The following is a 25,297-nucleotide window of genomic DNA, read 5'->3' as shown; positions in this document are numbered from 1 at the left end:
AATGTGATCTTCTGTACACTCCCTTTGTGCATCCTTCGCTGCCTGTCATTAGCGGGATGTGGGGAGATCTTTCCCTATTAATTGCAGTAACTTCAGAGCTGATGTCTAGTATGGTTCAGCACTGTGCTTTGGTCAGCTCTCCTGGGTGGAGCTGGGGCTGGTGCTTGCAGGGGGACCCATGATGTCCTGGTGAAATTATCACCAGATTTGCTATTCTGCACATTTTATGCTCATCACAATTGAAACATGAAATGCATTCTTTCTCTGAGGACTGAGCAGGCATGTGTTGCTTTAGCTTTTCAGGGGATTAAAAGTATGCAGAAAAAGTGGTAGCTCTGGCTCAGGTAGTGCTTGCTTGATCATATAGCTTAACCCTAAAGTAAAGCAGAATCATTTTATTAAAGATAAGAAGCGTCTGCAAAATTCCAAGTATGGGGCGATTTGGGTGTGGGAAGAAATGATACTAATGTTTCAGAAAGCAACGTTAATCTGTTTCTCTAAGTACCAACACTGTTATGTGTGTTAAGTCTAATTTAATAAATTTCTCTGAAACAGCCAAATGAGGTAGGCCAAAGCTTACCTGCCTCGTTCTGCTGAAGTAGGTGAAATTGCTCTTCTGTTATTTGGATAATTTTATGGTGTTTGTATGCTTGTTTGTTTGGGTATTTTTAAATCAATGCAGGACTTGAATTCTAGACATTTTCAGGATTTCCATTTGTTTTACAGACATAACTTAATTTAAAACTTTCCAATGAAAAGCACATTCCAGAATCAATTAAGCCAGGTAGATAAGCTTAGACATCTGTGCTGTTTGTTTTTCAAATGAACCTTCGCAAATAAGATAATAGATAACTGGGAGAACTAACTTGAATTAGAAAAAAATTGTTGTAATTGCTATTTCTATCCTTTCATTTAGGTATGTTAGAAATATAAAACTGATATTGAACCCATTGTGCATCAGATGAATGTATTTTACCAGTGATGGAACGTATTGTGAATGAAAAATGGGATTTATAAGAAAAAATAATTGTTTCTGTAGCATATAGTTTTTCCCAGGTAAAGCTATACAAGTTGAACTGTTGGTATTAGTCATTGAAATTAAACAGCAAAACTTTTAATGCCTAATTTTTTTTAACCTGAGTCTCAAGACCAAGACTGTCTACAAAAGACATGTATAATTGTGCTTCTATTTTTTTCTGTGTAGCTATCACAACAGACAAATTTGATAATTTGCATTTAATTATCCAGTTAATTTGCTATTTTTAGATGCCAAATGAACTTCCAAAGTTCAGAAAAGTCAGATTTATATGTTATTAACAACAGTATAAATGCTAGCTTTACCAAGAAAATGGGTTGTAAATACAAAACTGCTTTCTTTGACCATGACAAACTTGTATTTCAGTACTTTGAATCAAAATGCCTCAGTGCCAAATCCTACCTTGCACAGGATTATTCGTATTGTAAATAGGATCTGAGTAGAAGATTTTGTTTTTAATCCTCGCAAATTAGGCCAAACCCAAACTCATGTCTGTACCATTTCAGACAAAATATCTGTCTGTCCCAGTGTCCTGTTCCAATGAAAGCAGGAATATCTGATACCAAAGGACAAATGTAACTGCTTTTCTCATGTACTCTCTTGCTGTTAGAGACTTGTCCCCCATGGACTTCCTGAGACAGAGGTGATGGCTTTATGTTAGACAATCCTGCAGAGATTTTTTTTTTTGACATTTGTTTTTGAACATATGTAAATTTGTAAATTTTTAGTATCCGCAGCTAACCTCCAGGTTCAGCCACCACTTAACCACAGATGGTTAAGTTAGTTACTATTCACAAGGTAGATATATATGTTTAATCACCCTTTGTCTCTCGATTGCCTATTTCTTCTACATCCCTTTTTGACAGGTAAAATCTTTCTAAAGAATAACAGGATCTTGGAAACTGCTGTAATTCTATGATTTTTTTCTTTGCTTTGGTTAGAGGCACAACCTATGACAGCTACTTGGGTATCAACAGCTGCTTATATTCTGTTCACTGGGAGCTCAGAGACACCACCAAGACACTGTGGCTTAACATGGTATCTTGTGACCACTGAGCAGTGCTTACATGTATGTGCATTATTAGCCTGTGATAGAGGTGAAATAATTTGATTTGAAATCTGTTTAAACTGCTCAGCTTGGAGGTGAGTCTGAACTGCCTTTTTTTTAGAAGGTTGTAAGAGTGGTTGTGTTCATGTTACTAACTGGGTTGAATTGGTGGTGTGTACAGTCCTGGGGATCTGATCTGGGAAAGTCATAGCAATGTAGGATTAGGACACACTAGGTCACTTAATCTAGTTGTTTTGGTATTGTAAATAACCCTGTTACGTGATGTGCTACATGCCTTTATTAATCCTGAAATCAAGTGAGAGCACCCATTCACAGGGGTTATCAGGTGCTTTGCATATTTCATCTCTAACATCAGTGGGGTTGGATTGAACTGTACCCTATACATTGCTATTTTCATTTTACAGATGGTGAAAGTGTAAGAGAGCAGTGTGAAACAATTTTAGCCCACGCAGGAAGTTTCAGGGCAGCCAGATGCCTGCCTTGCTTGCTAATTGCAACCACAGAGGACAGCCCCAGCGCTGACAGGTCTGCAGGCTCATGCAGAGGGCCAGCTTCATCACACTAGATACCTCCTTTCCTGTTACTAATTGTGGGAAATGCTTTCCTTACACCCTGGTTGCTACTATAATTACATCAACTTCTCAGACAGAGATATTTTATGTTCAGAGTGGATCTGACAATATCACAGTGTTATATGCTTCAACTTCCAACAAGAAGAGAAGTATAAAGAACAAATCATTCATATTTGCTTTTCCTTCCATGTGTTGTCTTTGTCTTCTCTTCACATCCCTCTGAATTACTCTCTTTTGCTCAGGAGCAACTCTGTCAGCTTTTGTAATTTTATCTTTATACAGTGTTTTGAGCTTTTCTTCTCACCCTTCTTGATGTTATGAAACCCACAAGTCAAACTGTCCCACATTAGGAGTCCTTGGCCTCACAGATTTTGAATGCTTAATGTTATTTTGTTTTCATTCTTCGTCATTTCCTTGCCACTATTGTCTGACAATGTCAGGTCTCAGGAGCATTCTGATACTTGAGAGGTGTTTTCCCTTCTCAGTAGCTAACACTGATCTGCTGCTTCCTTCCCAATTTAAGCTGCTTTTGGGCAACAAGGGGGTTTTCACTGCATCCCAGTAGAGACCTTTGGGAACAAGGTGGATGTTGACCACCAGCAGGTAATGCCTTCTGAAGATGGTCCCTAAGTGTTCGCTTGCCTGATAATTATTTACTGAACACAATTTCAGAACGTTGACTTGGATGCCTAGTCTGAAATCAGGAAACCTGAAGTCAGAGTGGGATTTAGTTGACCTTTGACAATTGAAGGTCACATGCCTAGTCTAAGCTAATCATATAGGCTTGTGCTACCCTCAGCAACTCTATGATGAGAGTCTTGCTTGAGATGAGCTCTCTGGCAGTCCATATCCCTGATCCACAATTAGATTTAGGTGACTAGTTTAGAGTAGACTTCTAACCTTTAGGCAAAGCAAACTTTGGAAAGTTGAATCCCAGAAAGGATTTTATAAAAGTATTTCTGTACCTCTCTCTGTCCATGTTTATTCCCTCTCTCTAGTTATAACAAAGTCTACTTGTATAAAATAGTTTTGAGATGCCTTGTAAAAGGCTGACTTGGAAATGCAACGAAACAGTACTCTTCTTTCTGAAACATTATTAAATATTTAATGAAACTCTTGTTTTGGGTGGGGCTATGATATTGGGCAATAACAAATACCATATATGACCAAGTGTAATCAAAACCAAAAATTCTGAAAAAGCCACTCATTTGAGCTGATTTTTTGTTATCCTCCATGGACATCATTGGATTTAAAGGGATCAAAGTAGCAAATGTGATCCCTCCAGTTTTGTTGCTCCTTTTTCATATCTTGTTAGTGAATATTTTTTACCAACAGTAGGAGCACATCATCCTCTTCTTACTGATGTTTTGAGACCACTCCTTTCATAAGCCTCATTTTGGTAGTTCCTGTTTGATTCTGCTGCAATTTTGAGACACCTTTTTAGTGTGCTTTTTTTTTAGTTTGTTTGTATTTTTGTGTGTTTTTTTGTTTTTTTTTTTTTTTTTAAAAAGTAAAGAAAATCCTAGGCTAAAAATACTGACCTTGTTAATGGAAAGAAGCAGCAATTAAGGAGGCAGAGTACATGGTAATTCACGTTTTCATTTTTATGCAAACTTCTTTCTTGCAGGCATTATAATGATAATAAATGGGAGTTGTTTCCATTGTGGGAACGCTGCCACTCAATTGTGCTGTTAGCCCTGAGAGATTGTGTGTTGACAACCTAATTGATTTGTTCTCTCAACAGCCAGAACTCTCCTTCATTATCTCTTAAGCATGGCATTTGAAGAGATACTTTTATTTAATCTTTTAGACTTATGTGTCTTGAAACCTTACCTCCTCTTGATGTTGAACTTCTGTGCTTCTTTGCTAACTAAATTAACACAGGCTGCTGCATTTTTAAGCTTGTGTTTTACTCTCCTGAATCATAGATCCCAAGGAATCTCTGACTTCTGTAGCTGGAAGGGAAAGAGCACAATGAGTAGCAGCCATCAAAGGATGGGAGAGGGAAATTTATTTCTGGGTGAGAAAGACCAGGGTCTATGTGCAGTGCACTTTAGGAACAAGGAAGCAGATACTCTGATCAAGCCTCTGAGTCCCTCACACAGGGAATGGGAGCATGGCAGCAAGTGGGCAGGCTGGGGGGGGGTTCTGCATCAGGCTGGTAGGGGGTCCTTTGGTGGGACAGCTCTGGCCCCAGGCAGCACATGGCATGTCTTCACATGCAGGATGGTAGAGCAGAGGCCAGTACCAATGGCTAAACTTGTTTTAGGATGTTGGTCATCCCCTGGTATGAGGACAGTTCTGAGAGGCTGAGTATAATTTTTTTAAAAGTAATTTTAATTTAAGTAGCAGGGCCTTAGCCTCAGTGAACACTTGTGTGACCTAGTACGCTGCTGTGCAGAGATAGCAAACGGGCTGGGGCAGGTGATCTCACTGTATATTCAGAGATTAATACAGGTAGTAAAGAAGTCCTCCCTCTGAGAAAAATACAGTTAAAGCTCAGCATCAAGTGCTTTCCTTATCTGGACCAATTTAGTCAGAGGAGCTCACATACACCTGCACTCAACTGTGTGGCTCTGTGAGGACTGATGTGCAGTTTTTGCACAGAGGAGTAATGTGTGAGGTAGCACAAGAAGTCTCTGTCCTTGGAGAGTAAGGAGGCAGTGGGGCTGACAGAGCAGAGGGGTTGATAGGCACTTTCTCTATGCAAGATGAGAAGTTCCCTGAGGCGTTTGGCAAGGGAGCTCCTGCTGATGCAAAGGGAGCCTGTTCTTCTCAAGTTGCCAGAGCCTAAGACAGGGGTCAGAAGATGGGTGCAAAACCTCAAATGAGGAACACAAATGAATTATTCATGCAGGAAGCTGAATATGCTGCCCTATTCCTTCCTTTCATACAGTGCTCAGTCCTGTAACCTCTATTTTGGTGCGTATTTGTAATGTTAATTTTCTTCTGCATTAAAGGCAAGGGGGATCACCAAACTATGGTAGCTTTGGCAGCTGGTTGGGGGTTATTTCAGGGGGTCTGCACCATAGTGGCTAAGGTTTGAACATAGAAATTAAGAGAATAACAACCACTTCCATCATAATCTTTTATCTTTAGGTATGCTACTGTGTGACGCAACTTCTGAAATTCAGGGTTTATGTGACTCCAAGAGTGCATGCTGCTGCAGTGTGATCTCACTAGTGAAAGTGAACTGTAATTTATTAGCCATACCAGGAGCCCTTCCTCTGCAGTTCCATGAGGTTTTGCTGCATGATAACCTGGCAAGTAATAAAGCAAAGTTGCAACCCATGGAAGCCCTGGTTTGTTAAAACTGAAATACTTTACTTTTTTTTTCTGGTCTAAGACAGAGAGAAATGATTAAATTACATTCTCTTGCTCAGAGAGAAGTGAATTTTGGATGCTACAAATTACTTTCCTGTGAGTGCTCTTTCTTGCAGATGCTGCTACTCCTTCCTGTAATTACACTGACTTTGTTTGCCAGATGTTCAGTGACAACAGTATACTGCTGCAGTCTGTTTTCCAGTTGCTTTATTTGTTTCTAAGACAACTCCTTTCTTGCCTTTTCTTTGAGAGAGGAAATAGACAAAAGGAAAGAAACCCTTTACAAGTGTTTTAAAGTGCAAAAGCTCAGACAATGGATTTTGCCCCTCTCTCTCTGTCTAACTGAAACAATGAAAGTCCTGCACTTTAATCTTCTTAGCCCCAGGGTGTCTTCTAATTATTGCAGCTGTTGCACAGGCTTATACATACTGACGTCCTCCTTCCCATTCATCTTGGAGGCTCTTTTATGTCCATTAGCTCCTCACTGGAAATGGAAGAGCCTTCAACTCTAAGAATAGGTGAAGTTTACCTTTTGGATCAGGGTGAGGAGAACAAAGCATTCTCCACGTTCCTTTCCAGGATTTACAGATGACCAAAGGCTCTTCTCAGCACTGCAAAAGCTACTTTAATTTGGCATTGATATTAACTCTTTAGTCCTGCCTTATTCAGGTATCACAGGGATACCAAATGTATGCCATCTAGGAAGGGCAGTGGTTGCTTCCAATATGGAAGGAATGAGAGGTGAGATAGCTGGTTGTGGAGAATGCACTCATATATATTTAAGCATTGGGAGGCTTTAAAAAAACATAAGCTCAGAGAAATGTGTTGCCATCTCCTGCTAACTTAACGAACCTTTTTGTGGTTGTACTTGGAAGCGGTGCTCTTGTGCTTAGCTGAAGTCATATAGCATCAGTTAAGCAATCCTGGGGAGAAAAAAAGAGAGACAATTAATATAAATTCTTATCAAATACATTTTAATTAAGAATAAAACAACAAACTGAATTAACAAATTGCTTCACATAGTTGGGCATTTCTGATTTGACCCTGAGTTATAGAGTCAGTGTCAAATATTGTATACTACAGAAACACCAATGCAACCAGAAAAAAAAGGTTTAAAATATTTGTATATATTTAACAATAACATGCAGTTAAGCCAGATGCCCAGCTTGTGAATGTTTTTATGGGTTCATGCATATGATTCAGTGTAAATGCTTTATCTGCTTCTGTTGTGAGCTCTGTAAAACTTGCCCATTTCTTATTTTTAAATCCAGAACACCAAGCAGGTCACTTGAACTCATGTTTTTATTTACTACTGTACCACTGAATATAGTAATGCTTATTTATACCAGCAGGTAACTTGCTCACAGTGTCAACCAATGTTACTAAATTCTTAATATATTTAAAAATGTATTTTAATGTATTCTACAGCTTTAAAAAAGTTTCCAAATTATGTTTTTGTTATTTTAAGCTTTTAAATTCTAAACATGGTTTCTGTTGTCTAATACTTTTTATGTGGTGAGGTAGTGTTCTGTGTTGGACATGTTATAAAGGACTGTATCGTTTAAGGTACACAAAGCCAAAACATACACACACACAAACACGTGTGTGCGTATATATATATATATATATATACACACATACATATATGCATAAATAAAGTTTTGCACATCCTAAGACACTGTAGATAGTATGTAAATTTTCCCTAACCAGGCAATAGAGTATGCCTTATAACAGAGAAAATGCAGGGATACAGGAACTGGTAAAGCTATCTCTCTGACATTCCTGTTCAGTCACTCCTGGTACAGATAGTTCCCATTAATAAGAAAGTGTACTTGAGGCTGTGTTTTAGCTCTGAGGCTGTCTGGAGCAGTGTGGCCCCCATCCATGCTGTTGTGTTCCTTTGTCTCCCAGCACATGATGAAGTTGTCCCTGATCTTTGCTATCTCCTGAAGCCTGCCTGGAAATTTTTTGGAAGGGTATTATGGGTCCAGGGCCAAATAATGCAGTGAACTAATCTAATAATTTAACAGTCTTGATGACTGAATTGCAGGCACCTGGAATATTTAATTTAGTAATATAAACATAGCCATCATTTTTCAGGGTGTATTCTTGTCACTGTTGCCAAACAGCGCTTGGGTCCATTTGAAGCTGGGATTACATCGTCGCTTGGAAGAAGCACTGCTCATGATGAGTTCTGTCGGTGTTTCTGAAAAGGCGTTTTATGGGGATGCTAGTGGTCTGTAAGCTTCCAGTTAGTGGCTGCAGCTGGTATGTGACTCCGTATTAAGTGATGAAATATGGGGATTCCCAGCGTTTCCTCTTCTGTTTCCCGTTTCTCTGACAGTAGTTTTCATAAAATTGGTGTCTGATGATTGAGATTTAACCAACCTGTGAGTATATTTCAGGTGCTATATTCTATGTTAATTTCAGAAACCTTCTTAGTGAATCATGACAAGAAGAAAAATGTGTATTTTCTATTTATTGTCCATGTCCAGACCCTTAATAAGTTGCAAAATTTTACTGAATTTGTCTGCATGAGAGAAAGTATTTATAAATATGTTGGAACCTCTTGAATCAACATTTTACTAAGTTACCCATATTTCTATTTGCTTGTAAATTAGCATAGTTCTTCTGTCTTTCAACAACGCTCTAATAACAAAGACTTCTTGTTAAATTCATCATTGTTAAAATGCCACCATTTTCCCAAACTGTATTACAGTATGTTATTTCCTCATCATGAAGTACTCCAATAAAATCATCAGAGAAAAGGAGCTTTTTATGGCTTATTTTTCTTGCTTTGTAACCATTCTGTGAAGTGGATGTTTTATGGTGTTGCAATGCTTCTGAAGATTTTAGAATGCTATAAGTGAGGTTAAATGTTATTTTTCAGAGATCATCAGAGGACATTAGTTTGATGCTAAACTGTAAAAGACACTGGCAATAGCGGGGAAGTGATTTTGCAAAGTGGAATATCTGTTTTCTGCTGCTTCCGAGTTGGTGCCTTTTATGGTTTGTTTTAGGTGTGCATGTGCAGCTGTTGCCAAATTCAGGGGAATTATGTGTATATAAAAAATAGTGTGGCTGCTAGACAGATCCTGTCTTAACCAAAACCATCTTAACTCTAGGCCTCCCTTTCCAAGCATCTGACATGCTGAAGTAACTTTGAGATTATCAAGTTTCTTTCGAGAACCAGAAAGGCCCCAAATAAAAGCAATCTTTATTTTGTCTGTAACATTTGTAGTGTGTGCAGGAAAACATGGTTATGAAAAATTGACCAACAGCCATAAACATTATATTTGTAGTAAAGTGTGATGCATAGGAACAGACATCAGAGCTGTCACCAATTAACAAATCTGCATCAAAAGCACGCTTTTTTTGGTGTCCCCATTTGGTCACGTGTCTCACTGCAGCTAGCAGACCTCAAGCACTCAAGGGATCCCCCATTCACTGTTGGCACTTCTGCATGCAGTTACTACAGCTGGCTGCTTCAGAAAGTATATTTTTAAGCCCGCTTTTTCCAAGGACTAGATGTGTTTGGTCTTGTCTGGTCACACAGTTTGACTTGTAATTGGATGTTCCATGTAGGCCAATAAGCCAACATGTCAGGTAGTGCTGTTAGTATGAGCAACTTGCTTGTAGTGCAGCCAACCAGCATTTGGAACCGGAAGAGTCCACGTAACTATGTGATATCATTGACAATCTTAGCATACATTCTCCCTTTTGATAACAGTTTTCTTTAATACAGCAGTGAAAAGGCATATATGGTTTAGTTACTTTTTTTCTGTATGTACAGTGCATCTTATTTCACCAACTATTAATAACATAAAGTGTTATATAGTTACTGCTAGCAGCCACTAGAGGGGGGACATCATGTATATGATAGCATATCTCTTAGCCTTTTGCTATTTTTATTGCACCCATCTGTTTTCAGCATTGTAACAATACCTAGATAAAGTTACTGTATGGTGATGGCTGCAGAAATGATGCAAAATGTGTCGTTAATGTAAAGTTTTGTCTTTTCAGGTGTGGTATTTCACTATCGTGCAGCAACCAGCAGGTATACTCTAAATTTTACACAAGCTCAGCAGACTTGTCTGGAAAACGGTGCTGTCATAGCAAGCCCAGAACAACTGAAAGCAGCCTATGAAGATGGATTTGAGCAATGTGATGCTGGCTGGTTGTCTGACCAGACTGTTAGGTGAGACAGTTAAAAGACCCTTTGACACAGTTTCCCAGAATTAATATGCTTAGCCTTAAAATGCTGTTTTCTTGTAATTATAACTATGAACGTGCTGCATTTCAGGTATCCGATTAGACATCCAAGAATTGGCTGCTTTGGAGATAAAATGGGAAAGAAAGGAGTCAGAACATATGGGCGCCGTTTTCCTAATGAAACTTATGATGTGTACTGCTATGTGGAAAGAATGGAAGGTAAGTGTTGCTGATGGAGTGACACACTTCATTTGTAAGAGAGAAGTAGCAATGTGTTTATTGATACAAACCAGTGATTTACAAAGTTTAATAGTAAATACGACAGTGGTTTAACAAGATTTGTTGGCAACATTCACTTGATATCTATTGCATAGAGAACAGGGGCAGACAAACTGTCAGGGATACCCTCCCATTGAGTCACGAGGTTCAGAAAGGACACCCTTGTGTTCTCAGCTCCTTCTCAGAGGGGGAGTCAAGGTGCAGCTGGATCCACGCCTAGTCCCAGACTTGGTCAACGGTTTATGTCTGAAGGGTTATATGTGCACAATCAATCCTTTAGATCACTTAGTTACGATTTCAAAATTTAGCATGCTATTAATCACTTACTGAGACTCTGTTGTGGCAGCCTTGAGGAGTAACCTTGAGAGACATCTCTACCGAAGGGGAGATCCTGGCGTGCAGCCTGCTGCCGTGCAGGAGAGCTCAGTGGGCTCTGGGCTGTCCACGACATATGGAGTAGGATGGTTGACTTACAGTCATATTTACACACTGACAACAGAAGTTAGTTTCTTCCAAAGTTGGCTTGAGTCAGACATTGACCAGCACTGTGGTTGGGTGGGTGCATTGTTGAAATTAGCCCTTGGCTACTGCATTGTTATCTGTCTCCCCTGTATCCGCTTTGAGTGGATGCAGCCATCAGGGCCAGAAGCAGCCATTACAGCCACCACTGATGGCTATCACTTTAACAGTGTTATGGGAAATACAGGTCAGGTGTGTGGGGGAGAGTGAGCACACTGACACCAGTAAGATAGGTCCATGTTTACTCTGCACTGTAAAATTTAAAAATGACTGGAGATTCTAATGTGAAAAGTCAAAGAAATACGAAATTCTGTGTAAAACAAGTTTTGACTGTTTTGGATCTGAAGAGAATTGCTGAATGAAGTGAACCTATAGTTTGTGGTCTAGCAGGCCTCAATTAAAGGCAAATGTGGAGTTTACAAAGAGACAGTCAGGTTTAAAGCTGCTATAGTTAGGACAGTAGATCTCACAAAAGTTGCTGTTGAAGCATCTTATTTTTTGAATGCTATAAAAGGATTTTCAAAGAAACACATTTAATGTTTGAGAAACTATATATACTATATATATATATATAAAGATGGATATAGTACATGTGCTAACTGTATTATAGTTCATAAAGTATGTAATTAAGTTTTTTATGTGTCCATGTCATAAAATTAGACAGATATTTAATTGCAATCCAAGTTTAATAATATCTTTTTAAAAAGGAGTTGTCTCATCATCAAAAAGAAGCAATCAAGCAAAAACTTTCCAGTGAGAAATCTAGATCTTCTTTAGTAAAATTCTTCGCAGTTTCATAGTACAGCTATAGTCTGTGCAAAAGCTGCTAATAAAACAGCTCTAGTGCAATAGTGATCATGATTCTGCCATATGGTGACTATGAACCATTGATCATATTGTGAACCCCATGGTACCTTGTGATCCATGGTTAGGCTGTATGATTTGTCTTTATTCAACAAAGAGTTTGATGGTAAAAAGAAAAATATAGTAAATCTGTCTGTAATTGAGTAGTTCTAGCATGCACAAGTCTCTGTATTACAGGTGTGATGTAATAATTTCTTATAATCTCTCTTCTGGAAGTGAATTTAACTATATCCTTTCAGTGGGCCTATAGATATGTTCCAGACACCAGATATCCTTATGCTTAGACATTACTGTGACTAGTTAAATACATATACTCAAAATATAAATGCAGAAATAGCCTTTCCTGTCGCCTATTTTTTTTGGCTTCATGCTGGTTATGCACATGGGAATTTCATTCTGGTACAGAAATACTTTGCAACCAAGACATTTTCCATTTACTGCAGTAGTCTGAGTGTGTCACACTGCTCCTCTCTTGACAGGTTTTTATTCCATACCAGTTGCACTGTTCCTTTCTAAAAAAATACTTATAGTTCCTAATTAAATATCTTTCGGGCTGATCTTTGACTTAGAAGTGTTTAGTTTAGTTCTCTTGAAGTCAGCAGAACAATAAATTAGCCATGGCTCTGAGCAAACCTGCTTTTGTTTGTATATATATATTTGTAACAAGGAATTGCAAAATTAAGGTGCTCAGTGTTTGTTTGTATTCTGTTTTAGAGCAGAAATAAATTAGATCATGAAAAATTTTCTGTTCCTGATGTCTTATAGAAACTTTAGTCACTGAAATCTGTAAGTGTTTTTCTCTTACTTTTATTAGCTGAATATATGCCCCAGACTATGTTCATCTTGGAGAGTTATACAAGCAATACATGTCTTGCAAAGATGCAAAAAAAAAAAAAAACCAACTTGGGAACTCTGAAAATTAAGTGATGGCATTTTGTTAGTACTCAGCATTGTCTTAATTTTACTTATGTTCCATCTATATCTTCCAGTGAGCAGCACATCTGAACACCTAGAGTTCGTAACACTGATCCTCCATCAATTCCTGATGGGATTGAATTCTGAATCATCTCTGATTGAAGGCTTTCAAATTCAGTTTGGGTCTTTCCTAGGTTACAAGAAGAAGTTTTGACTAATCTGTATCATTCCTGGATGAAGGGCAATACCTTGTTCCTTTCCCTCTTAAGAATAAAGAAGTGTAACTAATATGGAGAAGCTTATCCTGGATGCATGTGATCCAGCAGTTTCTCAGGGTCAAATATTCTCAGTGAGCTTTTAAAGATAAAAATTTTAAAAAGTCAAAACTGGAGCCTCTTTCACTGTGCTCAGAACAACTGGAACAAGGCCATGAGGTTCCGGGAGGTTGCAATGACTGTGCAGTCTTCTTTGGTGAAGGTGCACATGCATAGGTTGTCAATTCTTCATGAACATTAATTGACTCTTCTTTGTTACAAAATTCCATTTACCAAGATTTATGAGCTGGCTTTCCTCTTAAGGTAGCTCTACATTTCTGTCCTACTGTTGTGGGTGATGATCTGTTTAAACATATGCATTTCTTTGTGTCCTATCTTCTGGACTGTGCTAATGTGATCTGCTTGGCTATGAAACCTTCAGCATTTAAGTAATGTAAGCTAGCACAGAAGATTGGAGGGATTTGTTCTATCAACCCAGGTAACAGTAAGCATGTTCATTTTACCTTCTTCCTTGCACAGTAGCTTCCTGTGGAAAACTGTTTAAAGCAAATGCACAGTTTCAGCATGTATCTTAAAGGCTCCACAGCCTTGGACAAAGGTTAAAGACCTACAAGGACAAGGTCTGATGTGAAGACTGTGATTGACCACTTCACCTCTAGGATTCACTGAAAGTCTCCAAGACTGTTCCAAAACCCGTTGTATGGTAACAGAATGCTTGTAGAGATGGGTACAAGCTCAGAATGAAACTCTGCAGGAGGCAGAGTTTCATATCATCCTTCCCAAAGGCAAAGACCTAGCTTTTCTCTAAATGATTCTCAGCGTATGCATTTATAAAAATGTTCCAGAATCTTTTCTTCTAAGCCAGGGAACGAGAACTCTATCTTAGGCTAGTACATATTGTACGCTTTTCTTGTGCTGAAGAGGGTGTGAGACAAAATAGTGTGATAAATGACACCTTCACATTTTGTTATGTTAATAGACAATGCCATTGCTACTAGAAACACTTTAGAATGGTAGTAAACTGAATCTGAGAAGAGTGGAGAATTCCCTTTAGAGTTTTATCACTGACTTCAAGAAATCAGGAGTCAAGTCAACAGTGAGCACATAGGAAAACTCATCCTTAAACTATTTACATAGCAGAAAGGTCCTGTATGTGCTGTGAGGAGGTGACTGCTGTGAATAGGATAATTGCCAAGTAGCAGTACATTCTCGACCCACTGCATAGGGATTATTTTTTTTTCTGATTATATTGATCAATTTTAATGCCAGATTATTATAATAGTTAACCAAAGATAATTTTCCCCCTCCTTTTTTCTAGTTTTTTTTTTTTTTTGCCTGTTTTCGAAGAAGTTTTCAAATGAACTACAGTCTGAAAATAACTTGCAGGTCTCAGATGGAGTGATGATTTTATGGATATAGGGCATGGGGATGGTGTAGGCATGTTATACTGACATGTAGAGGAGATAATGTATTCTGTTTGGATGAAGAGAAACAGATGCATGTTAAGAAGACACAGTACCACATCATGGTATAGTGCTGAATAAATTATTCTTCAGTGACGTCACAGAAACCTGAGCCTCTGAGCCAGACTTCTTTTTTATGTTGGGGCTAAGAAGCCAAGATAGCTTTGTCTATATAACAGAAGCAGTTTCTGTAAGAACAAAGGTTAATTTCAAATGCAGAGCTTGTTTGAACTTACATAGCATCAATGAGATTACACTTTGAAACCACACATCCAGATGTCAACAGAAGTTATTGGAAAGCAAACATTGCAGTAAACTAGGTCCTGTGTTTTGTTTGCTGCACTGTAACACATTCATACACTGATAGAAGACTTACAATTCAAGATTTAAGGTTATGCCAAATTTCTGATTGCACTGTCCACCAAAGGCTGATTCTGCAAGGTACAACCTTTCTCTTGTAATGAATGCTTTCAACACTTCATTAATAGCAAAGGACAATCATGGTACTTAGTATACTGTAGAACTGGGTTTAAACATGATTTTTTCCATGTGAATTTGAAAGTTCATATCTACATAGCCTATTCTGATTCAATGCCAAATCTATTAGACTTACTTGCACTAAATAGGTCCTTATTTGGAGAGCCTGTGTCAGTGGGATGACTATTCATGGAATAAGATGTTGCTTGATTAATGATATCAAAATCTGGGCCATAATGAGAATGTCATCATGGAAGTCATTGAACAGTTACTGGTCTGTTGGCTGCTATTAACGTTACCCCAGAAGGCCATAAATGGTGGTAGGAATTCTTGCAGTATATTTTAAAATAAATGTGTATTGAATTTATGGTACTAATTTGGGTACTTGCACTGAGGATTTGTGGGAGCAACACCATTTCAGTTTTCTTCCTTTCTGGCCATATGAAATTACAGAGTTAGCCAGAGACATGGATTTCTCCTTGAAACACAAACTATTAGCTTAAATTAAAACCAGTTGTCTAGGCTAACTCTTACATTTCCTTGTTTTGAGGAAAGCTAGAGATATTAAAGACTGCACAATTATAAGTTAAATATTTTGAGTTTTGCTAAAACACACAGAAGAATAATTATGGGAAGGATTTAAAATTTCTGAGGTCCTAGTGATAAAATTAAGAATCTGGAGTCAACATTTCATTAAATAGGTACTGGGCATGGTCTCTTATTACAAACTGATTTACATTCCTCATATTTCATCACATATTTCTGTGTACCAAAAACATTTAGGATACCTTTAACTGTGGGAGATGATTTACTAATAAATAATTTAATCTAAAGTGAGTGAGTTGTGAAGGTTTGGATATAACTCTGAAGTTCTCTTAACACCTCCTCCTGAAGCAGGGTCTGTACCAGTGCCTTTTGCGGAATAATCCCTTGAATAGATATGGGTGATAGGGAAGGAGGAGTTTCCATTCTGTCTTCAGATAAGCATGTATGTGATTGATTTGACAATGCCGTGGTGTCAGAAATGGAGACAAAGTGAGATCTGCTAGCCAAAGACCACTGATGAAGTGAAGGGCTGTGAGTGTGTGGTGCGGAGCCAAAGCACAAACTAAACTACTCCATGCAGTATTGTGTTCTGGCCAAAGCCAGTTAGAAGCCATATATGTCTAACAAGTGTATGTAATATGCAGATGGGGACTCATGTTAAGAAAGTTATTTTGGGGTAGCTGTTGGGAAGATTATTGAGTCTCCCTTCCATGCACCATTTTCTCCTTGCAGTGAGTGCAAGGAAGAAAAAGACGAAACAAAACCAGATGTTCTTGAAATACTTTCCACCTAGTCTCATGCAGTTTTTCCATTGTCATGGAAATTTCTGTGAGAATAGTAATAATTAAAGAAGTCATAGTCTAAAAGATGACTTCAGGTGAGAAGTTTCTTCTGTTTTGGGCAGCTAAAGATCTTATCTGGACTCCATTCTGATTCTGGAGCAGCAGTTAGATTAGATTTCAAAACAGGCACAGAGAAAAGGGTTTTTTATTTTCTTCTTAGTTCAGGCCCTGTGGTAGCATCACAGTCTTTGCATTGCCTTATACTGGACACTTAACCAGCTTTGAATTGTGTGACCTAATGCGGGGTCATGGATCCAAGAATTCTCAAGAGAGGTACAGAGCCCAGATTGAGTAAACCAAAAAAGAAATAATGCTATAGTGGTTTTAATGCATGACATTGTATTCAAGCTCAGAATGTGATAAAGCTAATCTTTGGAGATATCAGAAAAGCCTGATATCTAAATGATTTTTTATAAAAGTAAGGCACAAAAAACCCGAATCATATAGACTGCAAAGTTCTTTTTCTCCCTCTGTATCACTAAAACCCAGTGGCACATTGCAGTTACAACAGAGCTCTCTAAGGGCATAGCAATTGCCATGATGCTCTCCATGCTTGAGGGCAAGCCTATGGGAAAAGAGTAGTCTTCCAGTCTTGTCAAATTCGGTAGATTCCTGTTCAGTCTATGGTTTTGCATAGAATAGACCCAAGACATTCGGGTGGGTTTAATTAAATCATTACTGATGTGTATCAAAAGGAATCAACTAACTTGTTCTAACGTGTAAGAGAAAAAGACTTCTTCAGCTTGTCTAGCCTTCTGCTTCAAAGTTGAACCTAGCTGCTTAGGTCTTTGTGGTTTTCCAGTCCTAGAGAGTGTTTTGCAGTAATTTGTGTCTTTGTTAAGGATAGCTCTTTATTAGTCTGGTGTGTCAGAGAACCAGCCGTTAACAGTGGCAGGGTGGAGGAGGAGAACTGCAGCTGAGACAAGGCGTTTTGTCTGTGCAGTTTGGGAAAGAGGCGGGTTCGGCTGGAGCATGAGTTGGGTTAATAAACAGGCTAACTATCAAGGCCCCTGACTATGGTGAAGATAGATGAAACTTTTCAGGTCTGTCTTGTCCCAAAGATATCTATAATTTTTTCCAGAGTGTTCAAGACAAGGTTAGTGGTCTCTATTTTCTTCACACATGTATGTAGAGGAGAGATAGATGTGGTCAGTATGTCTTCCCTCCTTGGTGTACAAGCAGTCTAGTAGGCCTGTTGGTGGCTGCTGCTTCCTTTATGTGTGGGCCTTTTGGCCAAAGAGAGAAAAAGAGGAGAGGGAAATGGAAATTCTTGGGACATGTGGTCCTCAAGCTGCAAGGGTAAATGCACTAGTCCCAGAAGTGGCCACAATATTCCTGGCTCTTTGCATACCTGATTGTATTTTAGAAATGAAGGTTTGGACAGATTATCTGTTTCTGAGAGAAAGAAAGTCTTGATAGCAACGTCTCATGACTGCTTGAGCTGTGAACTGCCAACCATTTGGCAGTGACCAAGTGTTGATGGGGAGCAGTAACGTCAGGTCACAGCTGCAGGTGGGGAAATACTCTTAGAATGTTCCATATAATATGAGGAAGATGATATTTTGTTACTTTCAGCCATCTTTCATACCTGACCCAGGACACCCTGATCTGCAACTGTATTCACAGAAGCCTGGAGCTCTAACATCCCCATAAGGGCATCTTCGCTTCATGAGTTTGGTGGGTTCCACCATCTCTCAGAAACAACAAATGAACAGGTCTGGTGTTCACCACAGACTCACTATGGTCAAAAAAAGGAGAGCTGCCAAATTCTTTGCGGGGGATAATGTTTCTTCTCCTCAAACAAGAACACCACCAAGAAGCTAAGATGGAAGGGCACTGGAAAATTTTTGTCTTGTTTTTATTTGAAATTGTTAGTTAAGCATGTCCATCTATGGGAAATATTAGGGGTTTTTGTGTATTTAATAACCCTTTTGATATTCTTATGTCTTTCTTTAGTTGACACTGAAGTTAGTGGAGGTTGTAGAATCTGAGCACACAACTGTAACGTAAAGCTTGTGAGCACCAAATTGCAGATGGGACAGTAATAATTGAAGGCTCCTGTTACTCTGGGGAAGCAAAATGGGGGAAAAGGCTAAAAATATTACAACTAAATAAATATAAGTGTCTCCTTAGTATTTGTTATTCGCTCACATAGATAGTATAATAGTGTGAACATTTCATAGGTGGTTGACCAGCCACCATCCACAGCAGTTGGTATATTACCAGATGTGATAAAAGCATTCAGTAGGAGGCTCACAGGTTACCTCTTAATCTTCTCTGCACTTTGGGAAAATCCTTCAGACATCTGTAAAAGTTTTGCCATAAACTTGCAGGTGATGTCTTCATCTGCCAGATGCACGTGACTTGTAGCTCATTTTGTGGTGCCTGGCGTGGTGAGTGAGTTGATGGTGTGTGGAGCTGAGGAGATGATGCTCTACTCTGGGAGGAGAGTGCCCCATAGTCAGACTCAGACTTCTCCTCTAGGAAGTAGCAGTCCACCAATCCCTTAACTGTGGTTTCATCTATGGAAAAAGAAATTACTGGTGAGATCTGTGCTGGAGGGCTTACATCTAGATTCATTACTTCCACCATAGTCAATACATGTTGTATATTGACCCCCGGCTACAGTTCTAGCTTGCCCTTATTTCTGTGCTTGCTTTTTAGATGTGTGATTCATGAAATTCACATCTACAAACATGCCCAGCTCAGTGAGACATCTCCTGATGAGAGAGAATAAGTGAATTAACCTTCAAAGGAATTAAGTTTGCTATAAAACCAGCTGATAAGTCTGTAGATCTTAAGCTTTTTCCTTGGGGGTTGTAGTGAATCAGCTTTTGTCTTCAAGAGAAAAATCTGGCAGCTTCATCTGGCTTGATATATTTGAAAGAGAGGAAAAAAGCATGACTTTCATCAGGTATCTGTTTTAACTAAACCAAACAAACACATATAACAGGAAAATCCTGGGGATTCTTCAAGTGCTCCGACTACTGAGGCTGGACAGTCAACCTGAAGCTTGCTTTTAAACAGAAACCATCAATAATATACATTACATTATTGTCTGCAGTCTAAACACTCTCATGGTCTCCATTTCACCCCCTGGTACTGTAGAACTAATTTCTCTTCATCTGCTGGTCTAGGTCCTGGGGTTTGCCTACATAATATTGCTAAATTACTTGGAGTGTACTCCAGCTATAAAAACATTGCACATGGCTTTTAACACACACAAAATTGAATCTGTCCTGCTATGGTGTTGGTAGCTATGTCATTTGTTTATTGACCAGACAAGTTTTCTCTCTTAATTTTGTTGTGTCCAGTGTTCTTACAGTGTTCCATAAAGACACTGTAAGAGTATGACAGAATGAATCCTTCTAAGTATGGAACCTGTTGTACTTCAAAAAAATAGCAGTTAGTTTTAGAGACTGCATGGATTAAATACATTTTATTAGCTTCACTGTTATTTTTTTTTGCCTTTTAGAGGAAGTTTCTGTGCAAGGGTCAAATCCCTTTCACTTTGGTACTTTGAAGGAGTCAGGATGTTTAAGCCACATTGACTGACATGCTGGAATTCAGAATTGGAGCAAAAGCCCTTTTTCCATGGCCTCTTCAAAGCCTCTGTCAGTTTTGAGGTTGAGTCCATGAAAGAGCTCAGCAGAACCTGAGCTCCATTGTATGATTTTTCCCCAAATGCTTGGCAGTGCCAGAGGAAATTCCTAGAGCTTCTTGCTGTTCTTCCTTGAGCGATCAACACCTTTCTTCACATGGTGCCTTCTGTGTTTCCTGCTCTGTTGACCACCTTTTGTGTAGGTTGACTGGGGAAAATGTAATTTCCAACCCAAGTTCTCACTATGAGAGAAAAAGCCATGTTGACAGTGAAGTGGAACCAGCATCCTTTTCACATAGGATAAAATGAATTTCCACATTTCTGTGAGGATAGATTGGGGGATTAGTAAGCAGTGCTTTCAGAACATGCACCCAAAATATCAATAGTTTGATAGCCATTTCTTTTTGACCAGGGAGACTGGTGATGAGCAAGTGTCTCAGCCCTAACCATGTCAGAGAGGTGACATGGATAGCAAAATGTCATCTCTGCATGTTCCAAGTGATTGTGCTTACTGCACACAAACAGTAGGTCCTAATTAGTTGTCTCTGTGCTGTATGGGTCACCGTATCCCTGGAGTTCTAGGTCTGCTGTGCATGGAGTACACATGCCTACAGTCCACTCCAGGTGAAAAGTACAGGAAAGATTGTGCAAACTTTCCTATCACATAGTTTAGAGCTGCTGTAAATCAAAGTGATGCCATTCAGTTAGAGAAGTACTGAGCACTATTTTCGTCCCAAGAACTCAACTCAATACATAAACATTTATCTTTCTTCTTTTTTTTTTTTTTTTATTTATTTTTTTTTTTTTGTGCGTGTAAAGTGATTTTTAAAGACTGCAGAACAACTTTTAAATGTTTCTGGATTTATATAGCAAGCAAAGTCCTTATTAAACTCTTGCTTTGTTTTTCATATTTAATTCCAACAATTATTAGCACTTTAAATGCACACTCAATCATACAGAATTTTAATTTATTTTCAAACGGTATAGACAAATTGCAGAATCGTATCTCCTAGAGTAAATGACTGCTATTTGTAATCTGACTTTTGCACTTTACTGACTTTTTTTAAATAAGAATTCTGGAATCATAGAAAAACACCCTTTAACTAGAACGATTGCAAGCTACCATGTCTTAACATCTTTGTATCCTTTATCTTATCACTAGCATTCCTGAAATAAATGAGTATTTATTTGTTATATGATGGAATGATTCCTCTGGCACCTTTTTGACACCTTTGTGAATTTATCATTAAAAATTCTTTAATATAGCAAATAAGTGGCAAAGAATGTGACTTTAGACTTTACTTTTTGGACTGTTCTAGTTAGGATGCATTTTTCCTTAAACACGTGGGGTTTTTTATAATGTTTTTCTGGCAAACCATCCTTTGACAAAGATCTGTATGATAGCAGCTGACTTTAAAAGATGAACCAAATATATAGATGTGGGGTAGGTAGAATGGGTTCAGCACAAAGAAAGATATGCCACCCATCTTTTAAATGTGCAATATTATCAATATTTCATACACAGGCATACTCCAAGGCAAATTTAAGGCAGATTTCCATATAGAAATGCTCTTGTGCAAGTTGGATAAGTTTTCTGCAAAGTGACCTGTCTTACACAAGTACTGATTGAACCTTGCATTTTGAAGTCTTATAACGAGACATAACCATTCACTAAGTTTCTTTGCTTTAACAGAGTGCATATGACAGCTCAGAGGCATAAATACCCCTAACTTTAATGATGTTATGCACAAGCTCCATTTGGAGTCAATGATCCAGATCAGTTGATGGAAAAATTGCTTTGCTATTAGTCTTGCACTGTTTACCCATTTTTCTGTGTATTCAATAAGTTTCTATCAGAAGGAATGTTACGGGATTGTTTGACGTTATTTAGTTTCTGATCCATCATATTTGTTTCTAGAAATCATTAAAATGAATTGTTTTTCTTACTTCTCATTTTCTTGTCTAACCAGAGTAACATTTGCTATTTAATTGCAATCAGTTTAACTACTAATTTTCATATATATCATGGCTGCTGTGTGAGTGGACAAGTGTATAATCCTCAGAAGAGAGGGGGCCTGCTCTAGAGAGGTCTTTCTTTGACCCATTGTTTCATGATACTGTTCTTGGGACAGTATGGTGGGATAACAACATCCATTTTTCTGTATTGGCCATGATACTAGATCTGCCCCTTGATGTAGAAAAAGATGTCTTCTATAGAAGTGTTTAATAAAAAAGTGAGTTATCCATGTGGTCTGGAGAGCTGAATGAAGCATTCGTGTGCTGAGGATGATTGATTCTTTGCTTTCCTTATCTGTCCCTCCCCAAAAGACATGCTCTGTCCCTTTACCTCTAAGTTAGAAAATCCCTACAAGATGTACACAGAAACTTACACTATCAAAGTGATATTACAGCTGTAATAACAAATAAGAGTTTCCACCTAGGAGGAAAAAGAAAATTAGCACATTGACTCCTTTCACACTTGCATTCCTTTCAAGCATGAAACAAGCATGATATTGATGTGAATGAAACTGCTTGGAGTGTTGTAGTTTCTGTCTGCCCTTTGCTAGATTGCTTTGAGACAACTGCAGAAGTAAAACAGATTGCACGTCCGATACGAATAAGCAGTACTTTCCTGCAACAGTGACTGCTGTGTTCTGACTTACTGTAGTTGAAGGAAGAGAATTACTGTCTTGTAACAAATATTTTGAAATTGCACTGTTTTCTACAGCTGAACACATAGACTTTAGGTCTTATCTGTTCCATCTGAAGTCTGAGCAAAAACTAGGAAGGAGTCAGTTTACTGTTTCATTCCCAGGACATGAACATTAGAGCCTTGATTTTGTTTATAGTGTTTGGGTGAATGAAGGAATCAAGACAACTGCACATTAGTGATTTAGCTTGGAAGTAAAATATTAGATGTACTATTTGTTTTGTTTCAGTTTCCAACTGGATGGATATTATTTACAAATTGTTATTCTGTGGAAGCTAAACTATACTACCAGCATTCTAGACAAATTCAGCTTTCTTACATAAAAAAGAGCATTGTTCATGCAACATGTCTAGTGCATTCCTTCACCTTGTTTCCCATGGAGCAAGATGAAGACTGATGGAAATATAACATCAGAAGCTGCTGTGGAGCAGCCAGTGAAGAACATTTGCTTTTTTGTGTGTGTCAGGTGAGATTCTAGTGATGACTGAAAAGGTCAGGTAAGAGGCTTGCAGATGTAAAAGATTTGTTTTACTGAGAAAAGAAATTCCTTTTGACTGGATTTATTTAGCACAGTTAAGTTGCAAAGTCTGCTCCAAGAGAGATCACAGAGGAGCTTTAAGGCTGCTGTTACCTCTGCCTAGAGACCGAGGGAGGGACTCAATCTCCAACCACTGTCAACTTCATGTCATAAAGTTTGCATATAGGCACTCATGTCCCGTGGCAGGTTCATTTTCATATTAAAATCTTGGACATTTGATTTTCTGACTATAATTTTTTTAAGCAAAAATCTGTTCAAACAAATTTTGGAAAAAAAACCCAACATTGCAGGGCACTGACTGGAAGAGGGCAACTAAGCTGACTTGCTGGTGGAATGTGATACTCAGTCTTTGTTATCTTTGTTTTCTTCCTCTAGATGAAGTGGTTCATGTCTCAGTGCCTGAGAAGCTCACATTTGAGGAAGCTAAAGAGCTGTGTCGGAAAAGAGATGGTGTTCTTGCTTCAGTTGGGAACCTCTATGTTGCCTGGAGGAATGGCTTTGACCAGTGTGACTATGGCTGGCTGGCGGATGGCAGTGTTCGTTACCCAGCCTCAGTGGCAAGGCCCCAGTGTGGTGGAGGTTTACTTGGGGTGAGAACCCTGTATCGCTATGAGAACCAAACAGGCTTTCCTTACCCAGATAGCAAGTTTGATGCCTACTGCTATGAACGTAAGCTTTTTTTTCATTATAATTTTCAGTATGCTCACCATGCTAACCTTGAAAAGCGTTTAATATGTGTTTTGTTTCAGCTCTTGCTGCATGCATGAGTTTTTTAAAAAAATTGTTTTATCACTTTATGGAAGAGAGATAAAAGCTAAACTAAAAAAAATTGTCTTAAAGTGACATTGGCAGATAAAGATAGGCAAAGCTGTAAGGTAAGATTTCATCCTGAGTAGTGTTTTTACAGAGAGCGACACACCATACCCACAGCCACCCTGACTCTGCGGATGCTACGTATTTTGGTGCCTGACCACATCCTGGTATGTTTGTGTTATGTCAGTGAACATAAGAACAGAAGAAATGTCCTGCTTGACACAGCGAATGACTGTCATCTTAACCTTATATTCTGTCTCCAATAATGGCAATAAGAGAGTCTGTTTACAGACTGTATACAAGCCTGGCCATTTTCAGGTCTCTGAGATGCTGGTAATTTGAGGGCTATCTCTGGATTCCAGGAATTTTGTTCCATCATATTTATTAGGCTTCTAAAGCAGTTCTAAGTTCTCCTCTCACTTGCTTGGTGTTTCATGTGCCAGTTAGCTAGTACTGTGGATGGTCTAAATTGCCTTTTGTACTGCTGCTTGTTTCCCTCCTGGTATTTTCAGAGGTGCATTAAGCATTTGCCACATTCACTTGGTAGACTGCATCAATCTAAATCAGATATCCTCCACACCTGTCAGCTTTCCTTTGGCTTTTGGGTTAAATATTCCTCTGCAACCTCTTCCATCTTCAGTGCTAGTAGCCTGGCTCTGCTTTTATTATGGTGCAGCCTATCCTTGCTTAGGTTCCTTTTGTCCCAAAAGATTCACCAAATTCTAGTGTACCTGAGCTTCTTTTCCCTATGTCATCTCACCTGTGCTACAGTGATCCCTCCTGTGTCCCAGGCCTTCCTGGAACTGGCAGTGCTTCACAGATCATCATCATGGTGGTTCTGGTCTCATCTGCCTGGCTTCTGCTGGAACATCCCTCCTACATTTCTCTTTGTCATTAATTATGACTACTTACTCTACACCTACACCTCCAGAAACCCATCTCATGATGTGTAACATTTAAGTTTCTGTGTAGCCCTTTCAAATATCACTGACCAGCTATCTGTGTCTGTTAAGAGAGGATCCCATCACCTTCTATCCTTTAAGATCCCCTCCATCACAGCAGCATTCTTTGTCCAAGAGGACACTGATACTGTCTGAAGGTGCATCACATCTAAGAGATCAGAGGGCTTCTTCCCAGCTGAATATCCCGCCTCCCTGAAACCTGCAGCCTCCTCAACAGCATTAGGGAGATTGGACTGCTCAGAAGTTTTCCTGCAGACCTCTCTGTTCGAGGAAGTTCCTG

General features: G+C 38.8%; 1 protein-coding gene across 3 annotated transcripts in view; it reads left to right on the top strand.

Annotated features, from left to right (window-relative positions):
- VCAN (versican) overlaps nt 1–25,297 on the top strand; it is a 117,911-nt gene that overhangs the window by 20,142 nt on the left and 72,472 nt on the right. For all 3 annotated transcript variants that reach the window (XM_042787702.1, XM_042787701.1, XM_042787700.1), the window contains exons 5-7: nt 10,025–10,199; nt 10,305–10,432; nt 23,618–23,911. In XM_042787702.1, coding sequence (XP_042643636.1) covers nt 10,025–10,199; nt 10,305–10,432; nt 23,618–23,911 — 597 coding nt within the window. The remainder of the gene's footprint in view (nt 1–10,024; nt 10,200–10,304; nt 10,433–23,617; nt 23,912–25,297) is intronic.

Source organism: Tyto alba, unplaced genomic scaffold (assembly GCF_018691265.1).
Source record: "Tyto alba isolate M040663 unplaced genomic scaffold, T.alba_DEE_v4.0 Super-Scaffold_13, whole genome shotgun sequence".
NCBI classification, from domain to species: Eukaryota; Metazoa; Chordata; class Aves; order Strigiformes; family Tytonidae; genus Tyto; species Tyto alba.
The sequence above is the reverse complement of the archived record's forward strand: the minus strand, read 5'-3'. Positions and strand labels throughout refer to the sequence as shown.